This window comes from Marmota flaviventris, chromosome 7, assembly GCF_047511675.1.
Source record: "Marmota flaviventris isolate mMarFla1 chromosome 7, mMarFla1.hap1, whole genome shotgun sequence".
Lineage (NCBI taxonomy): Eukaryota > Metazoa > Chordata > Mammalia > Rodentia > Sciuridae > Marmota > Marmota flaviventris.
Window position 1 is genome coordinate 96,952,532 of NC_092504.1, and position 12,749 is coordinate 96,965,280.

Consider the following 12,749-nt stretch of genomic DNA (forward strand, 5'->3'; position numbering starts at 1 on the left):
TGATCTTCTTTCCCCCTAACCTTTTCCTTCCTGATCTCTCCTCTGATATAAAAGTCCCTCTGTTCCTGCTGATGGGCAGAATCACAGCCTTTGGGACAGGAGTTCCGTATTTCTCCTTTGCTAGCAAAGCAATAAACCATTTTTTTCCTCTTTCTCCAAGCCGCCTCCTTATTAGATCGGCATCGGGGACAAAGACCCAGCTTTCAGAAACAATAACACGAACCCTCATGGGCACTCTCCGGAGGAACTGCGGCGCAGCCACCCCGTGGGAAACCTCTATCACAGCAACGTTCTCCCGGAGACTGAGCCGCAAGGAGCCGCGCAGCGCGCAGGCGCAGAAAGCAGTACGCTTGGGGCCCGAGGAGCGACTGGGCGCGCTTGCAATTTCCGCCCGTTCCGCGGGAAATCCTGTGTCATCGCCAACGAAGTGCTTCCTGGAGCGCCGCCCAGGTCACGAATCATGTGACAGTGCTTTGCGAGGAACCTGTTTTTGGAGCCTTTTCTGTACAGCTTTTGAGCTAATCCAGCAGTCAAGAAACCCAGGTAACTGGCGCCGCTCTGCCCGGTGCTCAGGCCTGGGCCCGGGGTGAAGTGGGTGGTGAGTTTGAAGAGGAGAGGCCGCCACTTCTCCTCGTTGGGCCTCGACTTCTGGGTGCGGGGGCAGGGGTGCAATGGGCGGAGGTGAGACATCCAGGCTGGGTACTTGACCGGGTGTTGGGAAGTTCCGACCCCCTCGCATAGCCTCCGTGGTCCGAGATCTAGAACTGCGGAACCATGCTCGGCCCTGACGAGGACTTAATCCCCCGTTTAATGTGGGGGCACCGGGAGGGCGAAGAAGCCTAGAGGGGAGAGTCACAGGGAGTTTCTCTTCCAGGCGTGGAGATTGATCCTGCGGGAGAAAGGGGTTCGTCATGGCGGATGTGAGTTGATACCCCCACACAAGAGGAAGGGCCCCGGGGGCGTGGGGGAGGCTACTGAGCATCAAGAGGTAGAGCTTCCCAAACAGAAATTTTGTTTCGTTTTTGGTCTCTCTTCCGGGTTAGGATCAGGTGTGAGAGACTAATATGATTGGATTTTAAGGGTCCTGGGTTTCTGGTTGAGAAAATTGTATTCTCCCCTTTCCCAATCCTCCTGGGCCTTAAAAAAAAAAAAAGGCTATATTTACCATTTGAAATTCTGAATGATGCCTTTCCTGTCAGTATGTAGGACATGTGCTCTGGATCCTTTTTTTAAAGTCAGCAGTCATGATAATTTCATTAGCTGCATTGTACGAATCGCAAGTCAAGTTCTGTGTGAGTGTGTGTGTGTGTGTGTGTGTGTGTGTTTAAGATGGGAGCAAAAGTAAACTGGTGGTGATAACATGGAATAAAATGATCATTCAGGTTTGGAGAAGAGCACGGATTAGAGATTTGGAAAACAGATATGAGTCATATGTAGGTACAGATTACGATTATATATGGTTTGACAATGAAATTCATCAGGTGAGGGTGTGTAATAAAACAGATTATAAAAGTTTTCTGTTTCTTTAGTCCTAAATATGTTCTCTGCAGAATAAACACTTGATATATTGTCTTTTTCTTTTAGTCATATGAGGAAGCTAAAACTTAGAGAAGTTAATTAACTTGTTTAGGATCATTAAGAAGGACAATGGAGCTGGGCCCTGTGGCGTACACCTGTAATCCCAGCCGCTGAAGAGGCTGAGCTAGGAGGATCACGAGTTCAAAGCCAGCCTCAGCAAAAGCGAGGTGCTAAGTACTCAGTGAGACCCAGTCTCTAAATAAAAATATACAAAATAAGGCTGGGGATGTGGTTCTGTGGTTGAGTGCCCCTGAGTTCAATTCCTGGTACCCTTCCTCCAAGAAAGAATGGAAAATCTGTCTATTTATGTAGAAAAAAGTTCATAATGTATTCCTTTTTTGTTGTTGTTTTTGTGGGTTTTTTTTGTTTTTTGGGTTTTTTTTTTGGTACCACAGATTGAACTCAGGGGTGGTACACCACTAAGCCACATCCCTAGCCCTCCCTAGCCCTATTTTGTATTTTATTTAGAGACAGGGTGAGTTGCTTAGCGCCTCACAGTTTCTGAGGCTGGCTTTGAACCTGCGAGTCTCTTGTCTCAGCCTCCCAAGCCACTGGTATTACAGGCATGTGCCATGGCACCCAGCTCATAATGTATTCTAAACCAGTAGCTACAGGAGTAAATGTATTATGAAAAGTATGAACTGGCTTTACAGCTGGTACTAATACATACATCTCAATAAACTTCAATAGTTATATAGGTTCTATGATTATCTATTCAACCAATAATGAATTATTTCTCTAAAGGCTTAGAGCAAAAGGTTAACTTGCTCTAAGTTATAAAACTAGTAAATATAAAAATCAGAAATAGAAAGATAAAATGCCAGCAAGAAAAGTTACGAATGATGACTTAAGTTTCCTGAAAGATGGATAGGACAAGTCTAGAAAAGCAGTGGAAGCTATATAATATTACTTTTAAACATTCTCTTTCAGGACCTGAAGCGTTTCCTGTATAAGAAGTTACCAAGGTAAGAAACCAGTTATTGCATAACTTCCTCATAGCATGTTAATTTTATGAGGCATATTATTTCTCTAAAGATATTTTGTATGATATTTATTATCACTTTTAAATATCTAACATTACTGTAGGTATCATAAGTGGTGTTCTTTGAGTTTGCAGATAAATAACATGAAGCCTAGAGGAGTTGTGTGGCTTTTCTATCCATTTGCTAGCAATGACATAATTTCATTCTTTATGGCCAAGTAAAACTCTGTTGTGTATATATTCCATATGTTTTTAATCTATTCATCTTGATGGTCATCTGGGCTGGTTCTATAATTTGACTACTGTTAATTGTGCTGCTATAACATTGATGTGGCTATATTGCTATAGAATGCTGATTTTAGTTGTTTTAGATAAATATCAAGGAGTGGGATAGTTGTGTCCTATGGTGGTTCTATTCCTAGTTTTTTGAGAATCTCCATACTGCTTTCCAGAGTGGTGGTGGTAATTTGTAATCCCACCAACAATCTATGTTATACCTTTCCCCCATATACTAGCCAATATTTGTTATTACTTGTGTTTTTGATAATTGCCATTCTGACTGGAGTGATATGAATTCTGTGAGTATAGGTTTGTTTGTTTGTTTTTTTGTTACCAGGGATTGAATCTAGAGGTGCTTTACACTGAGCCACATCCTAGGCCTTTAAAAAAAAAAATTTAAAAACTCTAAATTTTTAATTTAAATTTAAAAAACTCTAAATTTATTTTGAGACCGGGTCTTGCTTAGTTGCTTAGGGCCTTGCTAAGTTATTAAAGCTGACTTTGAATTTGCAGTCCTCCTGCCTCAGCCCCCTGAGCTGCTGGAATTATAGGCATGTGTCACTGTGTCTGACCTGATTTTTTTTTTCTTTTGAGAAATTTCTGTTTATTTCTCTGGTTCATTTATTAATTTGTTTATTTGGGTTTTTTTGGTGTAAGCATTTTGAGTTTTTTATGTTTTGGATCTTCCCTATCAGAGAAGTATCTGGCAAAGATTTTCTCCGATTCTGTAGGTTCTCTCTTTATGTTCTTAATGGTTTCCTACTTTTAAGGGGAAACTTTGCTGTGCAGAAGCTTTTTAATTTGATGGCATTCCTCTTATTGATTCTTGGTTATATTTCTGGAGTTTTAGGGTTCTTTTTAAGGAAGTCAGTGCCTGTACCTATATGATGATGGAGTGTTGACCTTATGTTTTCTTCTAGCAGTTACAAAGTTTCTGTCTAATTTCTAAGTCTTTGATCCACGTCATGTTGAATTTTGTGCAGGATGAGAGATTGGGATCTAGTTTTATTCATGTACATTTAGATATTCAGGATTCCCAGCTCCATTTGTTAAGAAGCTTATCTTTTCTCCAACATATATATTTTTTTAAATATTCATTTTTTAGTTGTAGTTGGACATAATACCTTTATTGTCTATATTTTTATGTGGTGCTGAGGATCGAACCCAGGGCCTCACATATGCAAGATGAGCGCTCTACTGCTGAGCCACAACCCCAGCTCTTCACCACATATTTTTGACACTTTTGTCAAGTATCAAATAACTGTAAGTTTGTGTGTTTGTCTCTTGTGTCTTCCATTCTATTCCACTGGTCTTCATGTCTGTTTTGATGCTAATATCAAGCTGTTTTTGTATAGGTCTGGAGATCAGGTAATGTGATGATGCCTCCTGTGTTGCTCTTGCTCAGGATACAAGGCTTTATTTTGCCTACACACAGTCTACTTCATGTACTATTTTCTAAATTAAGCTCTTGTATTAAGGTTAACAAACTTTCTTCTAGATTTTTACTAATTCAAAGGACTTTGTCACTTATTTAAAATTCATATTTAGTTTAATGTAGAAAATGCCTTTCTTAGCAAGTGCTGCTTTCCTCTGCACTCTTTCAGATAACTTAGACTTGCTCAGTTGAGGGCACAAGAGAGGTATATGATTCTCATGTTCGACAAGGAAGTGATTCAGAATTTATTGAATAACTTTAAAGTAATATAGCAGAATTTGTGGTGAGAATTTTTTCTTATCTCCCAAATCTGAAGTTATAAAAGGTTGTGTATGTCAATGTATTTTTGTAGATAGGGGAAAACACCTTATATTTGGATTTTTGCTTGAATTTCCAGTGTGCTTTTTCTAATGGAATGTGCCTGTAACTCGCCTGATTTCAGATCACTGGAAATTAATGACATTATTTTCTGGTTTTGAATATAACTGTTATATTTTTCTCATGTATTCAGGAAAAAAAATATTGAGGTTTTAAACTATGAAGTAATTGATTTTGTGTTACTATAATGCTTGAATTCATTTGTATTCTTTTCCTCGTAATATTGGCAAACTATAGAGACAAATTGTTGATTCTCTTTTTAACCCAGTAATCAACAATACAGGAAGTCCTAGCTTTGCATGCTAATATAGGTCTGTAGAAATGACAATACATGCTGAAAATAATTTAGAAATCAGGGAAAATAGCAATTGTTTTATGACCTTTAAATTTTTAAAGAACATTAAAATTGTCTTATTGTTACTTATAAATATTTAGGGGAATGAAAACAAATACTAAAATGAATAATTGCTTAGTACAATAATTTAAAACATTGGGGACATTGAGAATTAAGTTTTTTGTTTGTTTGTTTGTTTGTTTTTGCAAAAAAGTGTATCAAGAGTAAGTTTAAAACAGTGTTTAATTCCAGTGGCTTGAGATGCTGAGGCAGGAGGATTGCAAGTTTGAGGTAAGCCTCAGCAACCCAGTGAAGCCCTTAGCAACTTAGTTAGACTCTGCATCGAAATAACAAAATTTAAAAGGGTGGGGTGACAGGTTGGGGGTGTGACTGAGTGGTAGAGAGCTTCTGGATTCAATCCCCGGTACCAAAAAAAGAAAACATAAAAAGTAAAAACAGTGTTTAACTGCTTTTCATTTACTTTCAGAGAAGGAGCTAGATTCTTTTCTAGATCTTGGTGAATTGTCATAGTCTAATAATTTTGGATTAGCTGCCTACTTTTATCCTTTGTAATTTCACGGTTGTGAAATATCTGAGTCCTTTAATTTTTTTATTATTTTTTTTCCAGAATCACTTTCTCTGGGACTTTTATCATATCTGGTTTCCTAATTTATGTCATTAAGTTTACCTTCACTGAGTGCCTCTGGCTATGTATCTAGAATCCCCCTAATTGTGATGGAATCCACATTCCCTTTGTTAGCTCTTTCTTCTGTTAACTATTTACCATCATTTCAAATTTCACTTCCAACATTTTAACTTTTCATTACCTTTCTGTAGTTCATCTTTGCTGGCTACTTCCCTCTTTAGATTATCTATTTTTTTTTTTTTTAATGTCACATAGTTTATACTGGGAGACAAGGGCTGTATGCCTTGTTATGTCTCTTTGTGAACTGCATGATAGATGCCCAGTGACCAGTCATGAACACATTTTGGAAGAAGTGATGTGGATGGTTACAGATCACAGAGTACATCTGTTAATTACATAGTTATCCTAATGGTAATGTGAAGAGTTAGCAAAGTCTGTAGCTTATGCAGTAATTCAGTAAATATGTGAGGGTAATTGAAATTCCACCCATGTTATGGGCAGGAGGTGGTATTAACTAAATCATAATAACTGAAAAATGCAAACTGGAACTAGCAAAAATGAAAGCTTTCTGTATTTATCTGTAGTTATCTTGTTAGAACCCTGGCATTTGAAAGGTGCTAAATTGAGGGGGTGGGAGAACACTCTTATTATACTGGTGACACAATATGGGAATAAAAGCATAATTTATCCACTTAGAAGACTTACCAGTTTAAAAATGCTATTTTAAGAGTCTACTTGTTGAAGAAACAAAAAAATTTTGCATTCAGTGTTTTTAACTTATATAGTCACCATTTAGATGCTCTTTATTCATCTGGAGACCTAATAAACAAAGCAATAATTAATTCTTTTTTTTAAATTTGTTCTACTTAGTTGTACATAACAGCAGAATGCATTTCAGTTCATAATATACAAATGGAGTACAACATTTCAATTCTCATGGTGTAGAAATGCACCATTGGTGTAATCATACATGTGCCTAGGGTAATGATGAGCAATAATTAATTCTAATTACATGGTCTGATTATAAATAATAAAATTGATTCGGACATTGAGGATCTCACATTATCAGCTTTTGATGCACTATGGCACTGGGCATGATGAAGCTGTCTTAAGAATTGTTAAAAAAATATATTCATTTTATTTCTGAGCAGTGCTTAAAGTTCATCAAAAACAGTTGAAAAGTAATTGACAAGTTTGAATTCTGACATCTTTTATCTTTTTAAAAATATTTTTAGTTATAGATGGACACAGTACCTTTCTTTTGTTTATTTATTCATTTTTTTATGTAGTGCTGAGGATCAAACCCATTGCTTTAACGCTTGCTAGGCAAGCGCTGTACCACTGAGCCACAACCCCAGTCTCTTTTATATTTTAACCCAAGGGAAAACATCAGATGGTAGTGCCCTTACAAGAGGTGTATTCAGTGTAAGAATATTTGTAAAAAGATAATTAATTCTTCCATAATGACAGAAAAGGAATTAATGTCATCTTTTTTTTTCATAATGACTGAGTCCAGTTTTACTTGTATTGTGATCTTATCTTAAAGTAGGCTTACTGTATTCCAAGAACAAAAAGAAGGAAGAAATAGTGTGAGCACTTTGATTTGTTGCTAGATGCATGGATTTGAATCTTTAGCTATGAACAGATTCCTCAGCGCTGTGTGCGCTGTGCTTCTCAACAGCCAAGTCAGTCAGCTACAGACATTAATAGAATGTGCGCTTTTGAATTCTGTTAAGTATCATTCTTGGATTTGTATTTTAAAATCTGGCTATGACCCAAAGAAGCATCAGGCTTTTATAATCACAACTTGTCATTGTTTTAAAATAACCAAATATTTCATAATTATATGAAAAAGCTAAGTATAAAGTCTTTGTGGGTAGTTAGGGAAGGGAGCTTGGAGATTGAACCAAGGGCCTTTATTATACTAAGCTCTCACTTGCACATGCTCTACCAATGAGCTATACCCCCAGCCCCAGTATGTTGTCTTTGATTACTGATTAATATTGTTTTTAGAAAAAGAATGGTTATTTTATTTAGAGTTTAGATTTCTACAGAATGTTCCGTAAAATTTAATTTATTCCTTGTAAAAATATAATGTCTATTAGTGAATCACACTTATTTTTAATTTTTAGTAAATCTGTTTGTGGAGCTCTTTGTTTACAGTCGATAATTGAGAACAACTTGTGTCTTTATATTTGTGACCTCATTTCTAAAAATGGTTACTTTAAGAGTGTAAGCAAATTGTTCTCCTTTCTTGGACTTGTATTTCTGTAATTTGCAACCCATTAAGAAGAAAATCCTTTTGCCAGTTCCTGTAATCCCAGCAGCTCCAAAGGTTGAGACAGAAGGATCTGAGTTCAAAGCCAGCCTCAGCAATTGCAAGGTGCTAAGCAACTCAGTGAGACTCTATTTCTAAATAAAATATAAAATAGGGCTGGAGATATGGCTTGGTGGTTGAGTACCTCTAAGTTCAATCCCTGGCACCCCCCACCCCTTACATAGATAGATAGATAGATTAAAAAGAAAGTCGTTTTATTTATTTATTTTAAAATTTTTAGTGTTTAGTATTGGGGATTGAACCCAGAGGCACTTTAACAATAAGCTATATTGTCATCTCCTTCCTACCCCCTACCCTCGCCTTTTTAAATGTTGAAACAGGGCCTCACTAAATTGCTAGGCTATCTCAGATTTGGGTTCCTCAAAAGATTGGGGAGACTCTGCTTCCCCAATCTCTGGGATTACAGCTGTATACTGCCATGCCCAGCAAATTTTTTCTTTTGGTGCATTAGTTGCTATTTAAGTTAATTACCATGGATATTAGGGGAAAAAAGCTACCTGTTGTGGCACAAATTTTTCTAAACATTTTTATAGTACTCTTTTTACCTCTTTAAATTTGCTCATTTTTTGAGTAGGCAATATAAAGTTCAAAAAAAAAGGGTACAGAAATTAACTGAAGAGCCGGGGATGGGTTCAGTGGTAGAGCACTTGCCTAGAATGTCTGAGGCCCTAGGTTATTTCCCTAGCACTGCAAAAGAAAATATTAACTGAGGAACATAGAGTGAAAAGCTTCCTATCCTTGTGCTCCAGCCACATAGTTTCCCTGTTAGAGATGACTGTTGTTATTTTTTATGTACCTACACTTAACAAGGAATGTAAGCATGTGTATTTATACACACAAAAACAAGCCTTCACATTACATTATATAAGTTGTTGTTTCTTTTACACACTGTATTCAAAACTTGATATTTTTTCACTTGGAAGAATATACTTTGAGATTATTCCCTCCTGGCACACAAAGAACTTTGTTTTTTAAGTCTACAAAGTATTACATTGTATGTCATTGTATGTGTATATCATTATTACTTATTTAACTTGCCCTTCCTTTCAAGTTATGTTGCTGTTTATAACTTCACAAAATGATTTGCATGTGTGATTCTATAGGATACGTGTTTATATGACCTAGTTTTGAGATTAGAAGAATATATTTGTTTTATTATTTTTCTAAAATATATTTTAATCAGATAATTTCAGGATTAAACAATATTAGTAATGATATAGTATAAAATAGTATGATACACAGTTACTTCATCATTCTTTTTTTTATTTGTTTTAATTAGTTATACATATTAGAAGGAATGAGAGAAAGGGAAAGGTATTTTTCTTTTTTTTTAATCCTATAACCCTACTAATAACCTTTTCTGCTTAAATAAACCATGGAATGATAATCCATTAGCAATTTTAATGGAGAATTAGCTTTTTAGATCTTTACCTAAATAATACAAACATGTAGAGATTTTAAACATGTTAGTGATACAGATTCATTCAGTTTTTGAAAGAGTTTTAGCAAACACATTATAGGAGCATAGTATATTAATAATTGAGACCCCAGTCATTTTTTCAGAAATACATGAGAATTACCATTATGAGTTTGAGGTATGTATTTTGAGAAAAACGGAATATTTTATAATATTTTGCCTTTTTTTCTTTTTCTAGTGTTGAAGGACTCCATGCTATTGTTGTGTCAGATAGAGATGGAGTACCTGTAATTAAAGGTAAACGTGAATATTTGCTCTGGACTAAAAATGTATTTACATCTGATTAGTGCAGAAGGCAAATATATAAAAATTATTTCAACAAATTCAGAAGATGGTCTAGTTCTAGAAGAAATATTTGCTTTTAGACTTTAGAATTATAAGGTTAGAAGTCTCCTGGTTTAGTTCTTTACTTTTATAAATGAAGATGATCAAATGAAAAGAGTACATTGCTGATCCAAAGTTGCACATGAATCAGTGACAAGGAAATACTAGAAACCATCATTTCCTGATGTGTAGTCCAGCATGTTTTCTAACCCACCACACAACATGGGTGACCATAGTCAGGCCACTGCCCATTCTTACTTTTGTAATGAGGACTTTGAACAGAATAATCTTTGATGATTGTTTAGCTCTAAGGTTCTCCCAAGGATCTATGTAATGCCTTGCACTCAACACTTATTGATACAATCAACTCCATTCAGGCCTTTTTTTTTTTAATTATTATTATTATTAGTTGCTCATGACAATAAAGTGAGAAACTTGAAACAAGTAGCCACTTGTGGGATTTATTTATTTAATTTTTTGTGTATGTGCTAAGGATTGAATCCAGGGGTGCTTAACCACTGAGCAACATTCCCATCCCTTTTTTTATATTTTATTTAGAGACAGGGTCTCTGAATTGCTAAGTACCTCACTAAGTTGCTGAGGCTGGCTTTGAGCTCACAATTTTTCTGCCTCAGCCTCCTGAGCTACTGGGATTACAGGTGTGCGCCACTGTGCCCGGCCACTTGTGGGATTATTAATGTTTAGGAGAGATGCTGCTGCTCTGGGTTTTATGAGTGCTAAAGTTTTTGTAGTTTTTTTCATTATTTTATTCTAGCACAGCTCTTGGATAACCAGAATATTCAGTTTATTGAATGTGTTGATTATGGTTTATGTCTTAGATAGATAGCAAAAAAATACGAACTTTTTTTGGGGGTGGGGTACTGGGGATTTAACCCAGGGGCACTTGACTACTGAGCTACATCTCCAGTTCTTTTTATTTTCTATTTTGAGACAGGGTCTCATTAAGTTGCTTAGGGCCTTCTAAAGTTGCTCAGACTTGCCTTGAACTTGAGATTCTCCTGCCACAGCCTCCAGAGTCACTGGGATTACAGGTGTGCACCACTATACCCAGCACAGACATTTTTATTTTTATTAAAAATTTTAAAATGCAAGAATTACCATTTTCTCCCTTAGTTATTATCACTGAACTTCTGATTAAGCAGTTTTTCCCATCTAAGTTTATGAGACCCAGTTTAGTAGTATGGTTTTTAATATTGTAAAATGTAACTTTTTGCTCATTTTTTTATGGATTTATTTTTAAAAGGGAGTGATGTAAATCTTCTCTGTACCACATTCTTTGCATAATTTTTACTTAAATTGCTTATTTTTCCAGTGGCCAATGATAATGCTCCAGAACATGCTTTGAGACCTGGTTTCTTATCTACTTTTGCCCTTGCTACTGACCAAGGTAGTAAACTTGGGCTTTCAAAAAATAAAAGCATTATATGTTACTATAACTCTTACCAGGTAAGTTCATTATTCTCAAATAGTTTTCTGATTTTAATTATCCTTCGATATCTTTAATATAAAATAGCCCTGTGTTGTGATGCTAAATATTTAGTTTTGAAGGGGATGAAATTTTAAAATTTTAACCTTCAAGTTGGTTATGTTAAAACTGTAGTAATTTCCTTAAGGTTTCTTAAAAGATTTTAAAATAAAGTACGTGTCATCTCCAAAAGGGTAAGTTAGATCAACTCCAGGGTAAGTTAGATCATTGTTAACTCCAATAGATGGTGCCATTAGCTAAATAAATAGCTATGATTTCTCAAACAATACACTTTTTTGTTGTTGTGACAGATAAAATTATTTCTTTGAAAGTCAAATGATGTTATTTAAATTTGTTATTATTGCCCTTTTTTTGTGTGTGCTGGGGATCAAACCCAGGGCTTCATGCATGGTAGGCAAGAACTCTAGCACTGAACCACATCTCTAGCCTCTATTGTTGTAAATTCTGTTGTTTGAAATGCATATATAACAAATGAGGTTATTATTTGTGGGGAAGAAATTAAAATTGTGCTTTTATTTTTTGAAAGCCCATGTTGTTACATGTCTCTTGATCTCCAGCTACATTTTCTTAGTAATTATTTAATCCTTTTTGCTTTAGAGACATGTTTCCTAGAATGTAACTCATTTGCCATGGATGACATATAATGACATTTTAAATTTTAAAATTGTGTATTTTTCACATGAATTAGGACAAATAATCAAATCATCTGACCTACTCACCAATAAGAATTAGTTGAAGCTCAATTTTTAAAAAAGTAGTTAACTTAAGTTGATAATGTTTAGTTTATAAATTAGGCACAGTAAGAGATTAACGATATAACTTGCCATAGGTCTTAGCAACCTTGGTGTATAACTTTTTTTCTTTCCTTATTAAGTTGAAAACTCATCTTTTCACTTAAAGGAAGCTCTTCATGGCTTCTTTTTGGCATATCTGAATTGCCAACATTGCTTTTTGCATCTTGAGCCCATAGGTTACTTTAACACAAGCACTACCATGATAATCAAGCTGATCAAAAATGACTACTAAGTGACTAAAGTGGATAGCAGCATGTACATTTTGGATATGTTGAATAAAGGGCTAATCACTTCCTGGCCAGAATAGAGTGGTACAGTATGATATTTCATCATGCTATTAGAATGGCATGCGATTTAAAATTTATGAGTTATTTTTGGAATTTTCCACTTAATATTTTTGTAACATGGTTGTATTGTGGGTATTGGAAACCTTAGAAAGGGATACTACAGATAAGGGTGGGGGATTGCTGTACTTGAATGACTAAGAAATTATTACCTTTAGCTATTATCAATTATTCATTGAACCTCTGTTATGTAACTAACACTTGAAAACTTTCACCTTGAAAACTTTTTGGGCTAAGTGGTATTAATGTCTCTAAAAGATATCAAGTATGTCCATTTTTTGGAAATATTTACTTTGAGATTATTTATATTTTATAATATAATATACCAGGTTA

At 35.5% G+C, this 12,749-nt stretch overlaps 1 protein-coding gene across 2 annotated transcripts in view; it reads left to right on the forward strand.

Annotated features, from left to right (window-relative positions):
* Nucleotides 1–417: 417 nt before the first annotated feature.
* Nucleotides 418–12,749, forward strand: part of Lamtor3 (late endosomal/lysosomal adaptor, MAPK and MTOR activator 3) — a 29,530-nt gene continuing 17,198 nt past the window's right edge. The window contains exons 1-5 of one of the 2 annotated variants that reach the window (XM_027935378.2): nt 418–543; nt 875–920; nt 2,509–2,543; nt 9,626–9,684; nt 11,105–11,238. In XM_027935378.2, the coding sequence (XP_027791179.1) occupies nt 912–920; nt 2,509–2,543; nt 9,626–9,684; nt 11,105–11,238 (237 nt within the window). In that variant the 5' untranslated portion in view covers nt 418–543; nt 875–911. The remainder of the gene's footprint in view (nt 544–874; nt 921–2,508; nt 2,544–9,625; nt 9,685–11,104; nt 11,239–12,749) is intronic. The other variant, XM_027935377.2, reaches the window with a different exon arrangement.